General features: G+C 38.7%; 1 protein-coding gene across 1 annotated transcript in view; it reads left to right on the top strand.

Moving 5' to 3' along the window:
• STK10 (serine/threonine kinase 10) overlaps positions 1-24134 on the top strand; it is a 493300-nt gene that overhangs the window by 165737 nt on the left and 303429 nt on the right. The window contains exon 3 of the mRNA XM_053717126.1: positions 20134-20182. Within this exon, the coding sequence (XP_053573101.1) occupies positions 20134-20182 (49 nt within the window). The remainder of the gene's footprint in view (positions 1-20133; positions 20183-24134) is intronic.

A 24134-nucleotide genomic window follows, 5' to 3' on the forward strand; every position in this document is an offset into this window, starting at 1 on the left:
TGTCTGCAATCCACATCCCAGGAGTGGAAACTTGGGAAGCGGATTTTCTGATTCGTCAGACATTGCATCCGGGGGTGTGGGAACTCCATCCGGAAAATCTTTGCCCAAATCACTCAACTGTGGGGCATTCCAGACATGGATCTGATGGCCTCTCGTCAGAACTTCAAGGTTCCTTGCTACGGGTCCAGATCCAGGGATCCCAAGGCGACTCTAGTAGATGCACTAGTAGCACCTTGGACCTTCAACCTAGCTTATGTATTCCCGCCGTTTCCTCTCATCCCCAGGCTGGTAGCCAGGATCAATCAGGAGAGGGCGTAGGTGATCTTGATAGCTCCTGCGTAACCACGCAGGACTTGGTAGGCAGATCTGGTGAATATGTCATCGGCTTCACCATGGAAGCTACCTTTGAGACGAGACCTTCTTGTTCAAGGTCCGTTCGAACATCCGAATCTGGTCCTACTCCAGCTGACTGCTTGGAGATTGAACGCTTGATCTTATCAAAGCGAGGGTTCTCAGATTCTGTTATTGATACTCTTGTTCAGGCCAGAAAGCCTGTAACTAGAAAAATTTACCACAAAATATGGAAAAAATATATCTGTTGGTGTGAATCTAAAGGATTCCCTTGGGACAAGGTAAAGATTCCTAGGATTCTATCCTTTCTTCAAGAAGGATTGGAGAAAGGATTATCTGCAAGTTCCTTGAAGGGACAGATTTCTGCCTTGTCTGTGTTACTTCACAAAGAGCTGGCAGCTGTGCCAGATGTTCAAGCCTTTGTTCAGGCTCTGGTTAGAATCAAGCCTGTTTACAAACCTTTGACTCCTCCTTGGAGTCTCAACTTAGTTCTTTCAGTTCTTCAGGGGGTTCCGTTTGAACCCTTACATTCCGTTGATATTAAGTTATTATCTTGGAAAGTTTTGTTTTTGGCTGCAATTTCTTCCGCTAGAAGAGTTTCAGAATTATCTGCTCTGCAGTGTTCTCCTCCTTATCTGGTGTTCCATGCAGATAAGGTGGTTTTACGTACTAAACCTGGTTTTCTTCCAAAAGTTGTTTCTAACAAAAACATTAACCAGGAGATAGTCGTGCCTTCTTTGGGTCCGAAACCAGTTTCGAAGAAGGAACGTTTGTTGCACAATTTGGATGTTGTTCGCGCTCTAAAATTCTATTTAGATGCTACAAAGGATTTTAGACAAACATCTTCCTTGTTTGTTGTTTATTCTGGTAACAGGAGAGGTCAAAAAGCAACTTCTACCTCTCTCTCTTTTTGGATTAAAAGCATCATCAGATTGGCTTACGAGACTGCCGGACGGCAGCCTCCTGAAAGAATCACAGCTCATTCCACTAGGGCTGTGGCTTCCACATGGGCCTTCAAGAACGAGGCTTCTGTTGATCAGATATGTAGGGCAGCGACTTGGTCTTCACTGCACACTTTTACCAAATTTTACAAGTTTGATACTTTTGCTTCTTCTGAGGCTATTTTTGGGAGAAAGGTTTTGCAAGCCGTGGTGCCTTCCATTTAGGTGACCTGATTTGCTCCCTCCCTTCATCCGTGTCCTAAAGCTTTGGTATTGGTTCCCACAAGTAAGGATGACGCCGTGGACCGGACACACCTATGTTGGAGAAAACAGAATTTATGTTTACCTGATAAATTACTTTCTCCAACGGTGTGTCCGGTCCACGGCCCGCCCTGGTTTTTTAATCAGGTCTGATGATTTATTTTCTTTAACTACAGTCACCACGGTATCATATGGTTTCTCCTATGCAAATATTCCTCCTTAACGTCGGTCGAATGACTGGGGTAGGCGGAGCCTAGGAGGGATCATGTGACCAGCTTTGCTGGGCTCTTTGCCATTTCCTGTTGGGGAAGAGAATATCCCACAAGTAAGGATGACGCCGTGGACCGGACACACCGTTGGAGAAAGTAATTTATCAGGTAAACATAAATTCTGTTTTCTTTCAAAAGATGGTGTGAGTCCACAAACTATCACATGTGGGACTAAACTGCATCCACTTTGATAAGGCAACAATACCCAACATAGCAGAACTTTCACATACTTTCCCATAATACCTCAATTTTTTGCCTCCAGCAAGGAGTGAGATGAATTCTGATGTGCTGATCTACACTTTGTCTGAGACCCATTTTGCCCCATGGAGAACCTGCATGGGCAGATGGGAAGACGGGAGTTTTATCCAGCCAGTGATTATCTTCTCCCATCATGCCCACCAGTCCTATGGTCTTCAGTGTGCTGCTCCTTAAAATCTTACCAGTTCCTTGGCACTTTGCTTGCACTGCCTGGATGGGCCCATCTAATGAAAACAGTCTTCTGCAGCTAATATGAGCTCAGTAGACTAAAGTGCTGACAGGTAAGTACTCTGCACCATTATCACAGGTACTGTGTTTTTAAATATATCATTGTCGGCTTTAGCAAATATTAATGCCCCGGTCCTTCACTGTAGCATTTCCCTATGCGATCCAAGTTTTTTTTTTAGCATCTTTGGGGATAACATTTTTATTTTTATACTAAATCTTCTCCTAGGAGCTGAGGGATAAATTTTTGGCACCAAAATAGCGTGCTTTCTCTACACAGAGCGGTGGCAATTTTGTCTATATGCAGCATTGCTGTCTCTTGTACCCTTATGAGTTGTAAGCACTTTTGTATACAGAGTTAGGCTACATTTGTGTAATTTAACTCCTTATCTAAAACTGTATTTTTTTTTTGTATTTAACCCCTTAAACTAACTGTTAATGACAATAGACGTACCTGGTACGTCAGTTGTCTAACAGAGTGCTGGAAGTGATCACAATCACTTCCAGCAGCTCTGAGGGTATTGCAGTGATGCCTCGATATGGAGGCATCCTGCAATACCCCTTTACAAGACTCCGATGCAGAGAGAGCCACTCTGTGGCTCTCTCTGCACCGGTAGTAATTGTGCCGATGGTACCGTTGTCTGGGTGGGAGGAGGGAGCGTGTGCGCGCATGCACGGGCGGTCGCACGCGTGCACGTGCACACATTAGCCACACTGACACCAATGAAGTAAGGAAGGGGAAAAAAAAGTTAATATTTTTTCTTTACATATAAGAGGATCTGGGAGGGGGTGGGGGTATTGTGGGGGGGCTGCTACACTACAGAAATAATTCAAAATAAAAGTTATAAATAAAATTTTAATTCTTTGGTTTGTGGGGCCAAACTGGGTACTGGCAGACAGCTGCCAGTACCCAAGATGGTGTTAATTAGGTAGGGGAGAGGGTTAGAGAGCTGGAGGGGGGGATCAGGGAGGTTGGTGCTAAGGCAGGGGTCCATCACAACTAAAATATTTTATTATTTTTATTTAAAAAAAAACAAAAAACTTTTATTTAACTCTTTTTAGTACTGGCAGACTTTCTGCCAGTACTTAAGATGGCGGGAACAATTGTGGGGTGGGGTAGGGAAGAGAGCTGTTTGGGAGGGATCAGGGGGTGGGATGTGTCAGGTGGGAGGCTGATCTCTAAAATTAACCCTGCAAGCTCCCTACAAGCTACCTAATTTAACCCCTTCACTGCTGGGCATAATTCGCGTGTGGTGCGCAGCAGCATTTAGCGGCCTTCTAATTACCAAAATGCAACGCCAAAGCCATATAAGTCTGCTATTTCTGAACAAAGGGGATCCCAGAGAAGCATTTGCAACCATTTGTGCCATAATTGCAGAAGCTGTTTGTAAATAATTTCAGTGGGAAACCTAAAGTTTGTGACAAAATTTGTGAAAAAGTGAACTTTTTTTTATTTTTTTATCGCATTTGGCGGTGAAATGTTGGCATGAAATATACCAAAATGGGCCTAGATCTATACTTTGGGATGTCTTCTAAAACAAAATATATACATGTCAAGGGATATTCAGGTATTCCTGACAGATATCAGGGTTCCAAAGTAACTAGCGCTAATTTTGAAAAAAAGTGGTTTGGAAATAGCAAAGTGCTACTTGTATTTATTGCCCCATAAATTGCAAAAAAGCAAAGAATGTGTAAACATTGGGTATTTCTAAACTCAGGACAAAATTTATAAACTATTTAGCATGGGTGTTTTTTGGTGATTGTAGATGTGTAACAGATTTTGGGGGTCAAAGTTAGAAAAAGTGTGTTTTTTCCATTTTTTCCTCATATTTTATCATTTTTTTTTTTTAGTAAATTATAAGATATGATGAAAATAATGGTATCTTTAGAAACGGTATATAATATGTGTGGGTACAGTAAACGAGTAAGAGGAAAATTACAGCTAAACGCAAACACTACAGAAATGTAAAAATAGCCATTGTCATTAAGGGTAAGAAAATTGAAAAATGGTCCAGTCATTAAGGGGTTAAAGTGCTTTTTTTTCTGTTTAAAGCAACAGTACCCACTTTTTCTCAAACCCTTCTAGGGGCTTTAGTTTAACTTTTTGCCATTATTTCTATGTTGCCCTGAGGAGGGTTAACTCTTTGTGTTCCTGTTTGTGCTGCTCCTACAGCAGAGTTGTCTGGGAATCATAACTCATCTGGGTTATCCCCAAGGTAGTTCTTCTGACCTGTCTCCTAAATTGAAAGAATTGTATCCACTATGCGATTGTGCTTAACTGGTGGAGGCATGACCGCGATCAGGTCAGCAGACACTTTCAAGGGGCAGAGCAGATCCTTTACATGACTTATACTTCTATCGGGCATATACATCAGGAACAACCAGTGTTGATACCCTGATGAAGAGAGGGGAATTGGTAATCCTTCTACTGCAAAAAAAAACAAAAATCTATTTAAGAAGATTGATAAATTATTTAAGGCAGCTAAACATCTGTCTACTGCAGTGTGGTGTGACAATATTTCTGACCACCTTACTGAGGAAGCTTCCATAGAAGAAATTAAGTATTGCTAGTATTTGTGATGCAGCGATTGAGATGACTCATTATGTGAAGAGTGCTGCAATTACTGTTTTGTCTAGAATAGCTTTAGTGCTCAAGCCAAGGGGGTATATTTAACAAATGCAGAGCGAATCCGCTCGGCATCGCTAAATGTCGACAGCATGCGCTTTCTTGTGCAATGCCGCCCCCTGCACATTCGCACCCAATCGGCCGCTAGCAGGGGGTGTAAATCATCCCGGTGGACGAGTTAAAGAGCGGCAGTCTTATGACCGCTGCTTCTTAACTTAAGTTTGCAGTGAGCTGGAAACTTTGTGGGTAGAAAGCAACATCCGCTGCTTAATAAATCTACACCTTGGTCTGCTGACATGGTATCCTAAAGTTGACTTGTTTTCCTTCCGCTTCAAAGAAAGATTTTGTTTAAACATGGGCTGGGTGCTGGTATTGTAGCAGTCACTGCTGATAACCTATTCTCCTTTCATCAGTCTAAGACTCGCATATCTTCCTCCACAGTGACTCAAAAGTCAGACAACGCCAAGTCCTTATGAAAACCTGGTTTCTCCAAGCACTTTAAGAACTCTAAATGTGCATGGAGGTAATCAGATTGAACCTTTTTCAGAGAACCTGAGAAGCATAGTTTCAGGATCCTTGGGTACTAAACACCATCTCCCAAGGGTACCACATTGGCATTTCGTCATGTCCTCCTCCGGGAAACATTTCTCCTTTCTTATGTCCTACAAAATCCTTTAAAGGCCAGAGCCGCTTTGGCATGTATATCTTGATAAAGCCCTACGTTGGGTGAAACTTGTAGAAGGAAAGAAGTTGTTTGTCCTGCAAGAACAATTCATACAAGGTACCTAGTCCTTTACCCGCGCGTGTCATACGCTAAGTGCGGGTTTCCGCAGGTTAAGTTATTTCTATCATTGCCGGGCTCCTAATCATTCTAAGAGACGGAAGGAGTGGCGGTCCTCCAGCGGGACGCTGACATCGGAGATCATACAAGCGGCAAGTGTGGAAGTTCAGTTACGAACTGAGGCTGTCCTATTACACTGTGAAGCGACCGCTAATATTTACTTTATAAAGGTGAGCAGTGTCATACAGATTATACCACACTCTAGGTGGTCTGGCAAGGTGCCTCGGAGTGCTAATTCTGACATTGTTTTTGGCTTACTTGGAACATACTGTTCTAAATGTACACACGTAAGTGTTTTTATACACTCCTGACATAAGGTGGATCATACATTTTGTCCTAAGCACCGCATTACCTTTTTTTCAGCAACATAGTTGCAATATATCCAGCTTTTCATAGAAAATAACGAAAAGTATCAACTAACATTTTAGTTATTATATCAACTATATCCTTGAACATCAACTTTATCTTAGATTGGATTTTTACGGACAATATCATTTTTACCATAATAACGGACATTTGGAGCTACAGTTTTTATGAATTTTATGTATTTTCATTATAGGTCATATACCTTTTTCTTTACCTTTTTTGCTTAGGGTGGTATTCTAGCAAGATTCATTCATTTATATTATATTTTTTCTTTGATTATTATTTTTTGTATTTTAATAAACTTGCACTGTTTATGATATATGTAAGTTATATATATTTCATTTAGGGAGACGTCCCTTGTTGTTTTTTACTGTGATTTATTGAAGTAAAACTTTTATATACCTTATCTCTCGTAATTTTTACACTATAGTATCCACAGATTAAGTGTGTTGATTTTCCTGGATATTAGCGCCCTCTCATTTTTTGTATTCTATGTATAATAGACCTTGAAGCTTCCCAGAATCTTCACAAAGGTTCTTGGAGCACTAATGTTGGTAGTAAGAGCTCATGGGATTGCAGTAGCTCAATTTCTAGACAACATTATGGTATAGACACCCTCTCTCCAAATGGCAAGGACATAAAAGCAAAGTTCTTCAGTTCCTTCGCATTCACGGTTGAAGACTCAACCTTACAACCTTTAAAAGATTCCTCAGACCACGGTTTCTTTCCTGGGTCACAGAATAAATTCAGTGTCAATGAAATGGTCTTTTATTGATCAGCACAGGCTCCAGTTGCGGAAAGGCATGTGTTCTTCTCCCAACTCACTTCTCTTCCTTCAGTCCTTCAATGCATGGAAGTGGTAGTTCTCATAGTAGTGGCTTCAGATGCCATTCCATTTACCATATTCCATCTATGTCCTCTACAGCTGTGAATGTTGCAGTAGTGGAACGGAAATTACAAAGATCTGTCTCAGCATATATCCCTAGACTTCAAACAAGGCTGTCCCTGTCATGGTGACAGACTCACCAATCTCTTATTTAGGTGGCCTCCTTCCTCCAGCCATCCACAGACACCAGCCTGATTAGTTGGGGTGCAGTCTGGGGGTCATGGAGAACACAGGGAGTTTGGTCTCCTCAGTGAGGCTACCTATCAACATCCAGGAATTCTCCATGAACTTCAAAGCTCTCTAGGGCTTGCCAATCTTGAAGTTTAAATCAGACAATGTCACTGCTGTGGTTTACATCAATTACCAAGGCAGAACTTAAAGTGCCTTAGCAATGAACGAGGTAGCCTGCATTATAACCTGGGCAGAACACAATCATTGCATGATTTCAGCAATCTACATTGCGGGTGTAGACAATTGTGAAGCGGACTTTCTTAGCCATCAGTACTTTCACCCTGGTGAATGGTCACTGAATCAGGAGGTATTTAACCAGATTTTGGCATGTTGGGACATGCCAGAAATAGATCTCATGGCATCTCTCTTGAATTACACGCTACCCCAATATTGTGGAAGATCTCGTTATTGGATCCACATGCAACTGTCATAGATGCCTTAGTGAGTCTTTGGTTGTTCAGTCTAATTTAACATCAATCCTCCTTTTTGTTTTGCTATCCAGGGTGACATATCTAGGATCAAACAGGAATGCGGATCCAGTCCAAATGTCCTCCAGTCTGCCATGACGTCTTCCTCTCAGGTGGGACCTTCTTTCTCAAGGTCACATATTCATAAAGACCTCAAAACTATAAATTTGATGGCATGGCGATTGAACTCTCAATCTAGTATTAAAGTGGTTTCTCTGATCATTAAAACCCTGATTTAGGCACAGTAATCTGTGATCAGTAAAATTGGACCCTAGGTTTGTCGAGACCTGGTCTAGGCAAACTTTAGAGAGAACGTTTATTTTAAAGCAGCATTCTAATGCAAAAATGACTCATGCTTAATATGTGTTTCACCCACACAGTGAGGTTAAACACAAAGGTAAATTCCCACAAGCCTTGTGCAACCTCCACTTTTTGCTGAGTGCCAAATTGTGTCCTGCTCAAGAGCTGCAAAGTTTGTGGCTCCCAAATGCGACATTATTTATGTCTGGACACAGTTTAACTAATGCAGTAGTCATTTTAATGTAGAGCAGCGGAAGAGGAGAGTTTTAAAAGCATTTGACCCACCAGCATGTTTCTCTGATGAGGTTCCCCACTATCAACAAAAATGTTGGGCAGAGGGTGTGTCTCTAGGCAGCACCTTAAATGGTTGCAATATCGATTGCTCTGAGTGGATCACAAATTATCTTCTAATTCACCCTGATATCTAAAGTCTACAGATCAAGCGGATTCAAATAGTATATTATTGGGAATTCTACCTTTGCTAGCCATTCTGGAGTTTTGAGAGGCTCCCCCCACCCCCCGGTAAATAGTGCATAGACACTGATAACTTCTGCAGCTTTACACAGTTGTGTTTGGACTGCTAACTATGCTACTTATTATATGCATCTCTGGGAGTAAGGAGAGCTTTGAGATTTAATTGCAAATGCCTAAGTTTGTTGAGAGCTTATAACTTTTTCAAGCAGCGAACTGAACTTACTGTAAGTATTGAAACATTGCTCATTGACCATTTTAATAAAATTGAGCAACGCATACTTAAAGGGTTATGAAACCAAATTTTTTTCTTTCATAATTCAGATATAGCATGTGAATCTAAGCAAATTTCTAATTTACTCCTATTATCAAATTTTCCTTCCTAACCTAGCTCAAGCCCCGGGCAACTTCAACGAAGTCTAATCTAGGAATGGCTGGTGAATTGGAGAAAGAGATCAGTCCTTCATCTTCTTGCCAATTGAAGGAGTGCAAGCAAGTAAAAGAGAGAGTGCCAGATATCCTACTGTCAATAATGCCCAATAATGGAGTAATTGGTGTCACTCAAGCCCCATATGTGTCGCCAGTTGTCAAGTATTGCAGTTAAAAAGGATCAGTGTCTAACATAGGGGTGCGGTTAAGTAAACAGATTACTAGACAAATGAAAGTGGAGAAAGTGCAAATGCCTACCTGATGTTCTGGGGGTGACACTGGCGATCTGATGGGTCTTTTTTTTTTTTTTTTTGATCTTTTCACTCACCTATTGTCCATTGTGATCCGTTGAGATTGCTCCTGATGTCTGGACTCCATGTGCCTCAGAGACTAGCCGGTTTGCAAATGCCGATGACACTTGTTCTTATGTGGCTGGCAGCATTGCGAAGGGCAAAGGATCAGAGCTCCTGGAGACACCTCTAGGATACTGCTACTGTTCCGTTGCTAAGAAGTGCTGGCATAGGAATGTGCCATCTATATAGGTAACCTTGTCTTGACTCTAGGCTCACTCTACTGATAAACGTGGATGTTAGTGGGTAAGGGAGCCTGGAGCGGTCTTGTAAATTGTAGTATGGAGTAAGGGGATCAAAAATATGTCCGACAGCCTGGAGTTAACTGTAGCATATATGTTGCGAAGCACACGATTTTCATACCCATCTTTGAACTATCCAGACTATATGTTAGTCTCGTTATGCCTTCTACTGGACTTTATGATCTTAAGGTCAAGATTTAACATTGCTATTCTCCTATATTTGCTCTTAAAAAGGGGCACACACAAATAAATGCCCCTATTTATCATTCAAAAATGCACCTAAAATTGGGCAACATCGACTGCAAAATTCTCTTATTCTGTTCCCGTTCTCCTTGAAGCACAGGTGCGCCAAAAATGAGTTAATTCCTAGTACGCCTCATTAATTCTACTTAATTTATCTTTTCTTTTCTCCTATAGCGGACTGCAGTTCTCCTGCAAATGTGTGCATTAAAATTCTCCCTAACTGCTGTGGAGATCAGCTTTAGAAATCTAATCTATACCAGTTGTAGAAGCAGTGTTAGAAAAAAAGGGCTCAACTATGCCCAAAAATAATATACAACAAAGCACAATAACAGGGCATATTGGAGCATAAAAAATATATATATTGGAGTAAGTAACTCCACAGGCGTTAGCACAATGTTATCTATATGGCACACATGAACTAACACCCTCTAGCAGTGAAAAACGTTCATATGCTTTGAGATAAGAGGCAGCCTTCAAAGTCTTAGAAATTAGTATATGAGCCAATCAAGGTTTAGCTTTCAACTAAGAATACCATGAGAACAAAGCAAATTTGATGATAAAAGTGAATTGGAAAGTTGTTTAAAGTTGCATGCACTATCTGAATCATGAAAGTTTAATTTTGACAATACTGTCCATTTAAGGTATTCATTGTAAAAATAACTTTTTAAGTTGTGCATTGTTTGCCTTTTAAAACCACACATTTTAAGAGGTAAAATTAACTTTTTTTTATCTTAAACTTGTTACTGTTCTATTTTTTTTTTTAAGCTGATCAAAGGAAAAAGTTACACCATACAGTGTGAAAAGAAGTAGTCCTGCTGAGTCCTACACTACATTAAAATGATCTGGTTTTGCATTATTTAAGTCTATTGTCCGGATCTAGGAATGGATAGCTGAGCTGAACTGAAAGCTGTTGTCATTTGTCTAAGTGTTTTAACGTTTAGTAAATTATCAAGATCCCCAGGGAAGGCTTCAAATGCAGGTTAAATATTTGAGGTTGTCTCTTCTTTTTTTTTTTTTAAAGTAGAGATGGAATAAAATTGCAATACTTCCTTTCAAGGAGCAAACTGTTATCTGGAGGAAGCAGGCCACAAAACTGTTAAATCTAAGTGTGGATGAACCGAAGTTCTGACAATACCCAGTCTCTTGCACATTGTAATCTGCAGACATCCTGTACAGCAGAGCACGGAAGCAACAAGAGGCACAGATTGGGTACTGTCTTAAGCAAGTTCTTCTATTAATTTTTTTTTTTTACAAAAATTAAACAAGGGGTCCTAACAATTACTAGGCTCGAAATAAATTAATTTTAATGTCAATAGTTTATTAAATTGATGGTGTGTGTATGTATATGTGTGTGTGTTTGTATATATATATATAGTATATATTTTGCATGGAAACCTCATAAAAGGTATAGATAACCAAAATCACCATTTACAAATGTAATAATGCCTTTACAATACAATAGTCTGTGCTGGACTTTCAACTCATCAGCTAAGGAGCTATACTCCATATATGTGGAAATTGTTTGTATAGATGTTCACCTTGGTAAATAATCAGTGTTTTTTTTTGTTTTTTTTAAGGAATATGAAACCCCCCAAAAAATAATTGTGATTCAGACAGAGCATACCATTTAAAAAAGTTTTGTAATTACTTCCATTATCAAATTTAGTTTGTTCTCATGATATTCTGTGTTGAAGAGATAGCCAGGTAGCCATCTGGAGCACTACATGGCAGAATATAGTGCTGCCACCTAGTGGTCTTACAGATGGATAACATTCTTGCACGACTGCTATATAGTGCTCCAGAAATGGCCCAGCTCCTAAGCATATGTCCCGTCTTTTCAACAAAAGAAACCAATACAACAAAGAAATATTGAGAATATAAGTAAATTAGAAAGTTGTTTAAAATTGCATACTCTGGGGGAGGCCCTTACAATCTATATCCTCATGGCCACAAAACTCACTCTCGCCAGAGCTTGGAAAGAGGAAAGGTCGCCCTCCCTTTCACAAGTAATTTCCACTGTACACTTTGTCGGACAAATGGAACAGTACTCGTACAAAGTCCTAGACAAGGTTGACTCCTTCCACGAGATTTGGTCCCCATGGGTTATGAAATTCCCAAAGTGGGACACAAGTCCCAAGCCTCCCTATTAAAGCATTTCCTTCTCCCCCCTCCTCTCCCTTTTTCTTTCTCTCTTCCCCCTTCTTCTCTCCTCCACGCCCTCATTTCTCACTTATTCCGTTTATCTCAACTTCATTAATCTATAGATGCAATTATCATTACACCACTAACAGCAGACACAGCTATTTGACACGCTTCTCTTCTAGACTCCCTATCGAAAAGAGACCCTTTATTTTATGCCTATTTCCATTCTCCATTCCTATAATATACCTACATGTTTGTTGTATCCACTTACTGATGACTTATTTATGTAATATTCAAAGGCATTGTTTTACTTCCTGTAAGTTTGTGTCAATAAAAATTTTTGGTTTAAAAAAAAATAATTGCATACTCTGTCTGAATCAGAAAAGAAAAAATGTGGGTTTCATATCCCTTTAACTCCTTTACCCAATAGGACGTATATATAGGTCATGCGTTACAAAGCTCATCGTACCGCATAACTTATATATACATTGGAACTGCAGGAAGCTCCCGCAGTCTGGGCTATAAAGTTACAGCCAAGAGCTGGAGTTCCTGCACTCCCAGGCATCTGCTGACATATGGAACCAGAGCACGATAAGTGCTCCAGTTCCATATAAAGGTAGATGCTTGATCGTTAGAGACAATGACACTGTGATCAGCTTCTTGTGTTGGTCGGAGGTGTGGGAGGGAAGGTAGGTGAGCGGCACAGAGGAGGAGGGAGTGGGATGGGGCCCTATGCTACAGAAAAATGTTTTAAGGGAGAGGTAGGGATGGAAAGATACACTACATAAAAAAGTGGATGGGAGGCCCTAACTAACGATCACTGGGGTGGGGGGAGGTGTAAGGACCACTACACTACAGAAAAATAAAAATAATAAAAAATAAAATAACTAAAACATATAACTAAATATGGCCACCATTAGTGGGAGATGGTTAGAGAGCTATATGGGGAGGATCAGGGAGGTGGGAGGGTTACGGGTTATTATAAAAACACCTAAACTGTATACTGGCAGACTGTCTGCCAGTACCTAAGATGGTGGTGACTAGTGGGGGGTGAGGGAGGGAAGAGAGCTGTTTGGGGGTGGGGTCAGTTAGGGAACAGGGGATATGAGGTGTCGGGTGGAAGGGTAATCTCTACACTACAGCTAAAATGAAGCTAAGCTACCTGATTAACCCCTTCACTGCTGATAATAGAAGTGTGGTGCTCAGCTGCAATTAACAGCCTTCTAACTACCAAAAACCAATGGGAAAGCCATGTATGCCTGATATTTGTGTCTTGATTGCACAAGAGGTATGTAAATATTTTTATTTAGAAACCTAAAGTTTGGGGAAAAGTTAACTATTTATTTATTTATTTATTTATTTATATAATCGCATTTGGCGTTGAAATGGTGGCATATACCAAAATGGGCATAGATCAATACCTTGGGTTATCTACTTTAAAATATATATATCGTTTTTACAGGTAAAAAAAAAGCAAAAAACAAACAAGACTATTTCTGTTTTTTAAAAAAAAATAAAAATAAAAAAATTCCCTGGTATTTTGGGCAAGGTCTTTTCTGAAATTTCTGGTAACTAAGGGGTTAAATAACACGCCTCAAAGGGTTTGATGCACATCCAAGTTGTGTGTAGTGATTCATTTTGACAGCTTTCAAGAAGACATAATCTTGGGCATAAGTATAGATACCTGCTGGACTGTAGTTCCAAATGAAAAACTTATTGCAGGTAAAATCAACATTCCAATGTGTCAACGACTTAACGTTCCTTGTGTTAATACAGAACATACATATTCCAGCAAGCTACGTGTTCAAACACAGAGCCAATAAGGTGGCATTCTAACCATAAAATGCACATTTGCTGAGCATCCAACACATAATTTTGGAAAACCACTTCATCCCGGAAGCATGAAGTGTCTTTCCACTTCTTAACCTTAATTAACTGTAAACAGATATTAAGATTTGTTTCAGGGTGTGAAAAAGTAGCTTGACTCATTGTGTTTCAAATGTACCAATAACATATATCAAATACTTTTAATTGCATTACTTGATTTATTCTGATATTCATATACATAATTATAGAAATTCTTCCTAATCTTTTTTTAGTATATTATACCAAGTAAGAATGATCTAACTTATAAAGTAGTAGAAATTTCCTTTGTTTTCTGTATCTGGTGTGCAATCTTTAAGGGATTGTTCACACATTAGGACATAAAGGTTTCTTTTTAAAAGGTTTAGTTCCCGCTTCATGGATTGTGCTCTATAGATGGAACATTTGTAACATTTAAATGTAAAAATGAGATTCTGGCTGTGGTTATAAACCACATTTACAAGTCTTTAATACACACTTTCTTTCTTCTGATGTATAATCTAATCTTAAAGTGTAATGTAAATTTTGATGCTAAAGTGCCCGGTTTTTAAAAATTCGATTAAAAACAGGGGCTCTTTAATTCATCAAAATGTACATTTCACTTGTGTTATGAAAAAATACCTTTTAAACTTGACAGCCGCTCCAGCTTCCTCCGATCTGATTCAACACCGTGATTGGAGGAAGCCGGATTCCTCATTTTAGACCCAGGAAGAGGCTTTGCGACGGGCGGAGGAAGCTGGAGCGACTGTCAAGATTAAAAGGTATTTTTTCACATGTACATTTTGATGAATTAAAGTGCCTCTGTTTTTAATCCAATTTTTAAAAACCGGGCGCTTTAGCATCAAAATTTACATTCACTTTAAGATTTTCTGATGCATAAATGAAAAATTTAAATTAATGTCTTATTAAGCTCATAGAAAAGCTTAGATGGACAAGTATTGGAGCATTGACGTTTGAAAAAGCTGGTGATTGGTGGCTACGTGGAACTGCTGCTCATGATTGGCTTGCCCGCTGTGTCGTCCTTGAGAGCTGCAATGCTTGCAGCTCCCAAGCAGGTCTTATATTTGTGCTTTACCCCTTCTCAGGGTTAAATATATGGTGCTAGATTACGAGTCGAGCACTGGATGGAAGTCGCTAAGTTTTTTTTCATTTCTTTTATTCTTTTTTATAAAAATAAAATATGAGTGATATAAAACCTCAGTTTTGCCGTGCCTCGCTCCTCCCATGTAACTGCTCTAAGATATGAATATCATAGAGAGCGGTCCCACCTGCTCTCTGTCAGTATCTAGGGGTGCTTACACTTCAGAAGAAAATTAAATAACTTGTTCAGGCTCTATCGATAAATAGGGTGATTTAGCTAAAGTCCTGGTTCCCTAACGGCCTTGATTTCAACTGGATAAAAAATTAAACGTCACAGGAAAATGTGTATGTATATATATATATATATATATATATATATATATATATATATATATATATATATATATATATTTATTTAAAAATACCGTATGTGAAGAACATTGGAATGGGAAATATTTACACTACTTACAGTTACACAATATTAAAGAAACACAGTTTCAAAAAATACTTTTTCTGATTTATTTTGATTTGATATAAAAGATATAAGGTGCAGGGTCAATGTTGTTTTCATAATCGGCGCAGGGCCAGGGTATCTGATCTGATGCATAATTTCGGTCTGAGACAGTGGGTCTGCAGGGCTATGTGGTCTGATCTGAGGTCTCTTGGGTGCATTATATGACTATCAGGAAATACAGGGTCAGGAGTCTAAGCACTAGTCTCACAGATGTCTTTATGTGGAGATATGACTCTCAGAGAGGCTCCAATGCAAAGGAATATCATGCTCTTTGTGGCTATAGGGCTGACAAAAAAAAAGTTCATAAATCATACAGGTTCAGTTAGAGAATATCGCCACTGAAAAGTATAAAAATGGAAAATGAGATAATTTAATGTGTGACAAGGTTGTGTAAAGTATACTTGGGTACTTACTTGATTGCTAGGAAGCAGTGGTACACAGAGGAGTAAAGAGGAAAGTCTATAATCAATGTGAGCAGAGCCACAGAGTGGAGCTGTACTAATAACTAACTCAAGTCCACTGTTTTAGATGTTTTCTTTTATTCCTTCTTTAAGGTTTTTAAATTGTATCCTTTGCCGGCAGTTAGTTTTAAGTTTTGAGGAAAGATCCCCCTAGTTAATGGGGCTATCTCTACTCTTGCTAAACATACTACTATTCCTATAGCAAATAGTATTTATTTTTTTCCTTCAGATGGGAAACTTGTATCTTATTTAAGGAAAATTATTTATTTTCAGGTACTTTTCTTAGACCTGTAATTTATTTGGCTGATGTTGCAACTGCTTCAACTTTCTGGTTGGATACTTTAGTGCAACAAGTATCGGATTATGATTTGTTTAGCATTGTTAAGTTGATCAACATGCTAATAATTTAATTTGTGTCGTCATTTTTTTGATATTTTCGCAAATGAGGTTTAATCTATGTCTTTAGCTTTTTTAGCTAGAAGAACTTTGTGACTTCAATCTTGGAATGCTAATTTGATTTCTAAATTCCATATTTCTTTTTTTCCAAGGTAATCAATTATTTGGTTCACAATTTGATTCAATTCTTTTACTGTTACTCTGGGCTTCAAGATTGAGTTCTAAGACTAAATCTTAAGCTTATATTAGTTTTTGTTCTTACTAAGGAACGGAATCCTAATTCTTCCCCAAGTAACATGTTTATAATTGGAAGTTTTCTTCATTCAATTTAAGCCATTTAAAAAATCAAAGTCAGCTCCCCAAATTTGCATGTAGGTGAGGTTCTTATTCCAGCTTAGCTGGTAAGGGGCAGGTAAAGACTTTTTTTAAAATTTGTTTGGTTCGATTCGGTCCAAACTTCTTAGATTTGGGTACAGAATAGGATTCAGAGTAAAACCGCCTGTGAGAAGTCTTTTTCTCTCACATATTCCAGCTATTCCAGTAAGGCTCACACTTTCCTGAAGTGAGTTTCAGACCTGTATGTATTGGGTACTTGTGAAGCGCGGCTGGTCACCCGTTGGGGCTCAAGGCGCTGCTCAGACCTGGAATTTTCTGGGGTATTTATACCAGTTCCATTTTAGGAACAGGGTTTGGGGGTTTATTCAAAACTATTCATTGTCCCAAAGATAGAAAATCTTTTTGAATTGTCATATAAGTGTACCATCTTTTAGAATGGTGTTTATATGGTCTATTCTGCCTTTTGGTCAGTGAGGGCATTATTTGTTTACAATAGATACAATAAATGCATATCTTCATTTTCTGTTTTCATTTAGATTATTTTAATTTTCTGAGATTCTCTTTTTTTTGACAAGTATTACCAATTTGTTGCTTTTCAATGTTCTCAGTGTTTCCTTATTTGGACGGTCTCGTGGTACTGGCTAAGTCTTTTCGTTCTGTGGAATCTCATACGATTCAACTTTTGTTGTTTCTTCAAGACATGGTTAGAGGATCTTTTTATCAAAAGCTCCTTGATTCCTCAGACAAGGGTCACCTTTTTTAGCTTTCCAGATAGATTGTGTCAATGTCTTTGTCTCTAACAGTCAAGTGATAATTTTATTGGGTTCCGTTTGTCGGAACCTTCAGTCTCTATTATTTCCTTCAGTTGCTATATGCATGGAAGTTTTAGGTTTCATGGCTGCAGCATTGGATTCGATTCCCTTTGCTCATTTTTATAGGAAACCTTTCCAGTTTTTTATGCTGAATTAATGGTGCAGGGATTTTAGGATATCACTTTTTATATCTTTGAATCCCAATGTTAAACTATCTTTGACTTGGTGGTTAGATCACCATCATATAGTTCTACGGGTCTCTTCGGTTCATTCAACCTGGACCATGATCACTACAGATGCGAGTCTTTTAGGTTGGGAGGCTGTCTGGGGATCTCTGTCAGCACAAGGGGTTTGGAAATCTCAGGAGGCGAGATTACCATTTGATATTTTGGAACTCCGTGCATTTCTCAGAGTTCTTCAGTTTTTGGCTTCTTTTTGAAGAAAGAGACGTTTATTGTTTTTCAGACAGACAATGTCACAACTGTGGCGTATGTCAATCATCAGGGTGGGACTCTCAGTCCTTAGGCTGTGAAAGAAGTATCTCAGATACTTGCTTGGGCTAAATCCAGCTCCTGTCTAATTTCTGCGGTTCATTTCCCAGGTATAGACAATTGGGAAGCGGATTATCTCTGTCAATCAAGCTTTACATCCGGGAGAATGGTCTCTTTACCCAGATGTGTTTTTTTTCAAATTGTTCAGATGTGAGGGCTTCCAGAAATAGATCTGATGGCATCTCATCTAAACAAGGAACCTCCCAGGGGCCTATTCAGGTCCAGGGATCCTCAGGCGGAAGCAGTGTATGCATTGACACTTCCTTGGAGTTATCAATCTGCCTATATTTTTTCGCCTCTGGTTCTTCTTTTTAGAGTGATTTTCAAAATCATCAGAGAGCAATCTTTTGTGTTGCTGGTGGCTCCAGCATGGCCGCACAGGTTTTGGTATATGGTTCTTGTTCGGATGTCCAGTAGCCAATCTTGGTCACTTCCATTAATGCCAGACCTTATATCTTAACATTCGTTTTTTTCCATCAGGAATTCAAATTATTAATTTGATGGTATGGAAATTTAACGCTTAGTACTTAGTCATAGAAGTTTCTCTGACTCAGTGATTAATACTATGTTGCAGGCTCGTAAATTTGTGTCTAGTAAGATTTATTTTTGAGTTTGGAAGATTTACATCTCATGATGCTCTTCTTATAAATTCTCTTGGCATTCTTTTAGAATTCCTAGGATTTTATAGTTTCTTCAGGATGGTTTGGATAAGGGTTTTTGTCTGCAAGTTCCTTGAAAGGACAAATCTCTGCTTTTTCTGTGCTGTTTTCACAGAAAAATTTGCTAATCTTTCTGTTATTCATTGTTTTGTTCAGGCTTTGGTTCGTATCAAGCCTGTCATTAAGCCAATTTCTCCTCCTTGGAGTCTTAATTTGGTTCTGAGGGCTTTACAGGCTCTTCCGTTTGAGCATATGCTTTCTTTGGACATTAAAATTACTTTCATGGAAAGTATTGTTCCTTTTAGATATCTCTTGTGAGTCTCCTTTTTTCATCAGGATAAGGTGGTTTTGCTGTCCTCATTTCAATTTTTACCTAAAGTTGTGAATTCTAACAACATTAGTAGAGGAATTAGTGTTCCTTCCTTGTGTCCTAATCCTAAAAATTATTTGGAAAGATTCTTACATTCTTTGGATGTGGTAAGAGTTTTGAAATATTATGTTGAAGCTACTCAGATTTCAGAAAGACTTCTAGTCTATTTGTTATCTTTTCTGGTTTTAGGAAAGGTCAGAAGGCTTCTGCCATTTCTTTGGCATCTTGGTTAAAGCTTTTGATTCATCATGCTTATTTGGAGTCGGGTTAATCCCCGCCTCAGAGGATTACGGCTCATTCTACTAGGTCAGTTTCTACTTCCTGGGCTTTTAAGAATGAAGCTTCTGTTGATCAGATTTGCAAAGCAACGACTTGGTCTTCTTTGCATACTTTTACTAAATTCTACCATTTTGATGTTTTCTCTTCTTCAGAAGCAGTTTTTGGCAGAATAGTACTTCAGGCAGCTGTTTCAGTTTGATTCTTCTGCTTATAATTTCAGTTTTTTTCATTATAAAAATTGAAACTTTTGATTTGGGTTGTGGATTAATTTTTCAGCGGAATTGGCTGTCTTTATTTTATTCCTCCCTCTCTAGTGACTCTTGCGTGGAAGTTCCACATCTTGGGTATCTGCTATCCCATACGTCACTAGCTCATGGACTAATTACATGAAAGAAAACATAATTTATGTAAGAATTTACCTGATAAATTCATTTCTTTCATATTAGCAAGAGTCCATGAGGCCCACCCTTTTTGTGGTGGTTATGATTTTTTTGTATAAAGCACAATTATTCCAATTCCTTATTTTTGATGCTTTCGCTCCTTTCTTATCACCCCACTTCTTGGCTATTCGTTAAACTGAATTGTGGGTGTGGTGAGGGGTGTATTTATAGACATTTTAAGGTTTGGGAAACTTTGCCCCTCCTGGTAGGAATGTATATCCCATACGTCACTAGCTCATGGACTCTTGCTAATATGAAAGAAATGAATTTATCAGGTAAGTTCTTACATAAATTATGTTTTTGCACATTGTAATTCCCCTTTGGTTTCTTTTTTTTCTTTTTTCTTGTGTTCAGCTATGTCTGCGTTTATCAAATTTGTTTGTGGTTACAGTTGTGATCAGTTTTATTGTAAGTGAATTTAACTGTTTATCCCAGTAATCTCTGTTCTAATTTTTATTTTGTTTTTTTTTTAGATTATGATAGAGTTTTGTCAAGGTGGAGCTGTGGATGCAGTCATGCTTGGTATGTATGAGATTGCACCCTTTTTCACGTTTTGTTTTCTGTGTACCTAATACTACCATTATGCTTGCATACCTATATTTATTTTTTTGGTTAAAGGGACAGTCTAGTCAAAATAAAACCTTCATGAGTCAGATAGGGCATGCAATTTTAAACAACTTTCCAATTTACTTTTATAATTAAATGTGCTTTGTTGAAAGCTAAATCAATGTAGGCTCATATGCTAATGTCTAAGCCCTTGAAAGCTGCCTATTATCTCAGTTCATTTTGACAGTTTTTCCACAGCTATACAGCGCTAGTTCATATGGGCCATATAGATAACATTGTGCTTACTCTGTGGAGTGCACTGATTGGCTAAATTGCAAGTCTGTCAAAATAACTGAAATAAGGGGGCAGTTTGCAGAGGCTTAGATACAATGTAATCACAGAGGTAAAAAGTATATTAATATAACTGTGTTGGTTGTGCAAAACTGGGTAATGGGTAATAAAGGGATTATCTATCTTTCTTAACAATAACATTTTGGAGTAGACTGTCCCCTTAAGTGTATTCTTTATATTTATAGTATTGAAATAATTCTTATAGTTTCTCGGTTAAAGCTTTATTGATCTGTTCTGCTTGTTTATATCAATCCATTTCTTTCCTTTGTTTCTTCAAATATTTTAAAATAAAATACAAGTTGCTGGTGCTTTATTAATCATTTGTCAAAAGATCAGCAGGCATTTTAAAATAAGCTGGCCTTTGTACAATTAATCAGTAAATGTTTTGTATGGTGGGGGAGTGGTATCTCTGAGGTAAAAGGGAAATATGTGTTTAAAGGGATAGAAAGGTCAAAATATAAATGTGCATGGGTACATTTTCAATTTGAAATATAATAGGTTTTGCAATAGATTTCCATGAGCAAAAATGCTTCTAATAAACGTTATTCCTGTTTTGTGAGGGCCCCATGCACCTCTGTATTCATGCCTGTTCAGAGAGCTGGTGGTGGTGTGTATTGCTTCTGAAAACGTAATTTGTGTCATACCAGCTACAGCTGATTCTCTAAGAAGATGTGGTGTTTAAATACTGGTGCACAGGCCCTCAAAGGATATGTGCTTATGCCACAGAAAAACATTTCTAACTATTATTAGAAGCATTTTTGCTTCTAAAATGCTTCAGTTTCAGATTGAACTGCACCTATGCACATTTAGGGCTAGATTACGAGTGGAGCACAAACGTTTGGGCATAAGCGATATAGGGTTTCTTTCATGTAATTAGCAAGAGTCCATGAGCTAGTGACGTATGGGATATACATTCCTACCAGGAGGGGCAAAGTTTCCCAAACCTCAAAATGCCTATAAATACACCCCTCACCACACCCACAAATCAATTCCAACAACATTAGTAGAGAAATTGTGGTTCCTTCATTATGTCCTAATCCTAAGAATTCTAAGGAGAAATCGTTGCATTCTTTGGATGTTGTTAGAGCTTTGAAATATTATGTTGAGGCTACTAAGTCTTTCCGAAAGACTTCTAGTCTATTTGTCATCTTTTCCGGTTCTAGAAAAGGTCAGAAAGCTTCTGCCATTTCTTTGGCATCTTGGTTGAAATCCTTAATTCACCATGCTTATGTCGAGTCAGGTAAAACTCCGCCTCAAAGGATTACAGCTCATTCTACTAGGTCAGTTTCTACTTCCTGGGCGTTTAGGAATGAGGCTTCGGTTGATCAGATTTGCAAAGCAGCAACTTGGTCCTCTTTGCATACTTTTACTAAATTCTACCATTTTGATGTGTTTTCTTCTTCTGAAGCAGTTTTTGGTAGAAAAGTACTTCAGGCAGCGGTTTCAGTTTGAATCTTCTGCTTATGTTTTCATTAAACTTTATTTTGGGTGTGGATTATTTTCAGCAGGAATTGGCTGTCTTTATTTTATCCCTCCCTCTCTAGTGACTCTTGCGTGGAAAGATCCACATCTTGGGTAGTCATTATCCCATACGTCACTAGCTCATGGACTCTTGCTAATTACATGAAAGAAAACATAATTTATGTAAGAACTTACCTGATAAATTCATTTCTTTCATATTAGCAAGAGTCCATGAGGCCCACCCTTTTTGGTGGTTATGATTTTTTTGTATAAAGCACAACTATTCCAATTCCTTATTTTATATGCTTTCGCACTTTTTTTATCACCCCACTTCTTGGCTATTCGTTAAACTGATTTGTGGGTGTGGTGAGGGGTGTATTTATAGGCATTTTGAGGTTTGGGAAACTTTGCCCCTCCTGGTAGGAATGTATATCCCATACGTCACTAGCTCATGGACTCTTGCTAATATGAAAGAAATGAATTTATCAGGTAAGTTCTTACATAAATTATGTTTTTCAGGATCGTTTGCATGCAGGTTAAATTGCACTCGTATTACTAGCAAGTTGGGTGTTTTTTCCACTTGTTTTTGTTCCATTAACTTCTATGGGGGAATATGTGAATGCGTGCATGATATTGTAAGTTCTGCTTTTTGCATGTGCGGCGGGTTAGTGTGAGAGCGATAACTTTTTCTCCAACATTGGTGTGTCCGGTCCACGGCGTCATCCATAACTTGTGGGAATATTCTCCTCCCCAACAGGAAATGGCAAAGAGCACAGCAAAAACTGTCCATATAGTCCCTCCTAGGCTCCGCCCACCCCAGTCATTCTCTTTGCCGTTGCACAGGCAACATCTCCACGGAGATGGTGAAGAGTATGTGGTGTTTAGTTGTAGTTTTTTATTCTACTATCAAGAGTTTGTTATTTTAAAATAGTGCTGGTATGTACTATTTACTCTGAAACAGAAAAGGATGAAGAGTTCTGTTTGTGAGAGGAATATGATTTTAGCAGCAGTAACTAAAATAGTTTGCTGTTTCCACATAGGACTGTTGAGATGAGATAACTTCAGTTGGGGGAAACAGTTAGCAGACTTCTCTGCTTAAGGTATGACTAGACATTTTTCTAACAAGACTGTGTAATGCTGGAAGGCTGTCATTTTTCCCCTCATGGGGACCGGTAAGCCATTTTCTTAGTCTCAAACAGAATAAAGGGCTTAATATGGGCTATAAAACTGGTAGACACTTTTATGGGCTAGATCGATTGCTTTATTTGGGCATTTTATACAGCTTGAGGTTAAAATTCACACTTTATAACTTTGGGGAAGTTATTTTCACGGCAGGCACTGGCTTAGAAACCTTCCCAGTCAGGAAGGGCCTTCTTTGTAGTAGGCAGAGCCTCATTTTCGCGCCATTAATGCGCAGTTACTTTTGAGAGCAGGACATGCAGCTGTATGTGTATGGGTCTGGAAGTAGTTGAAAAGGTCCCTAGAAGGCTTCATTTGGTATCGTATACCCCCCTGGGTTTGGTAAAGTCGCAGCAAAGGCTGTAGCTGGGACTGTAGAGGGGTTAAAACTATAAACGGCTCCGGTTTTGTCATTTTAAGGGTTAAAGGTCTGAAATTTGGGGTGCAATGCTTTGAGTGCTTTAAGACACTGTGGTGGAACAATTCCTTCATAGTTTTTCACATATTCAGTAAAAAAGTGTGCCCTGTTTAAAATTTAAAGAGACAGTAACGTTTTTATTTTAAAACGTTTTTTGTACTGTATTGACAAGTTTAAGCCTGTTTAACATGTCTGTGCCTTCAGATAAACTATGTTCTGTATGTATGGAAGCCAATGTGTCTCCCCCTTCAAAATTGTGTGATAATTGTGCCATAGCGTCCAAACAAGGTAAGGACAGTACTGCCACAGATAGTAATGTTGCCCAAGATGATTCATCAGATGAAGGGAGTAGACATAGTTCTACATCATCTCCTTCTGTGTCTATACCAGCTATGCCCGCGCAGGCGACCCCTAGTACTTCTAGCGCGCCAATGCTTGTTACTATGCAACAATTGACGGCAGTAATGGATAACTCCATAGCAAATATTTTATCCAAAATGCCTGCATTTCAGAGAAAGC

This window comes from Bombina bombina, chromosome 6 (genome assembly GCF_027579735.1).
Source record: "Bombina bombina isolate aBomBom1 chromosome 6, aBomBom1.pri, whole genome shotgun sequence".
NCBI lineage: Eukaryota > Metazoa > Chordata > Amphibia > Anura > Bombinatoridae > Bombina > Bombina bombina.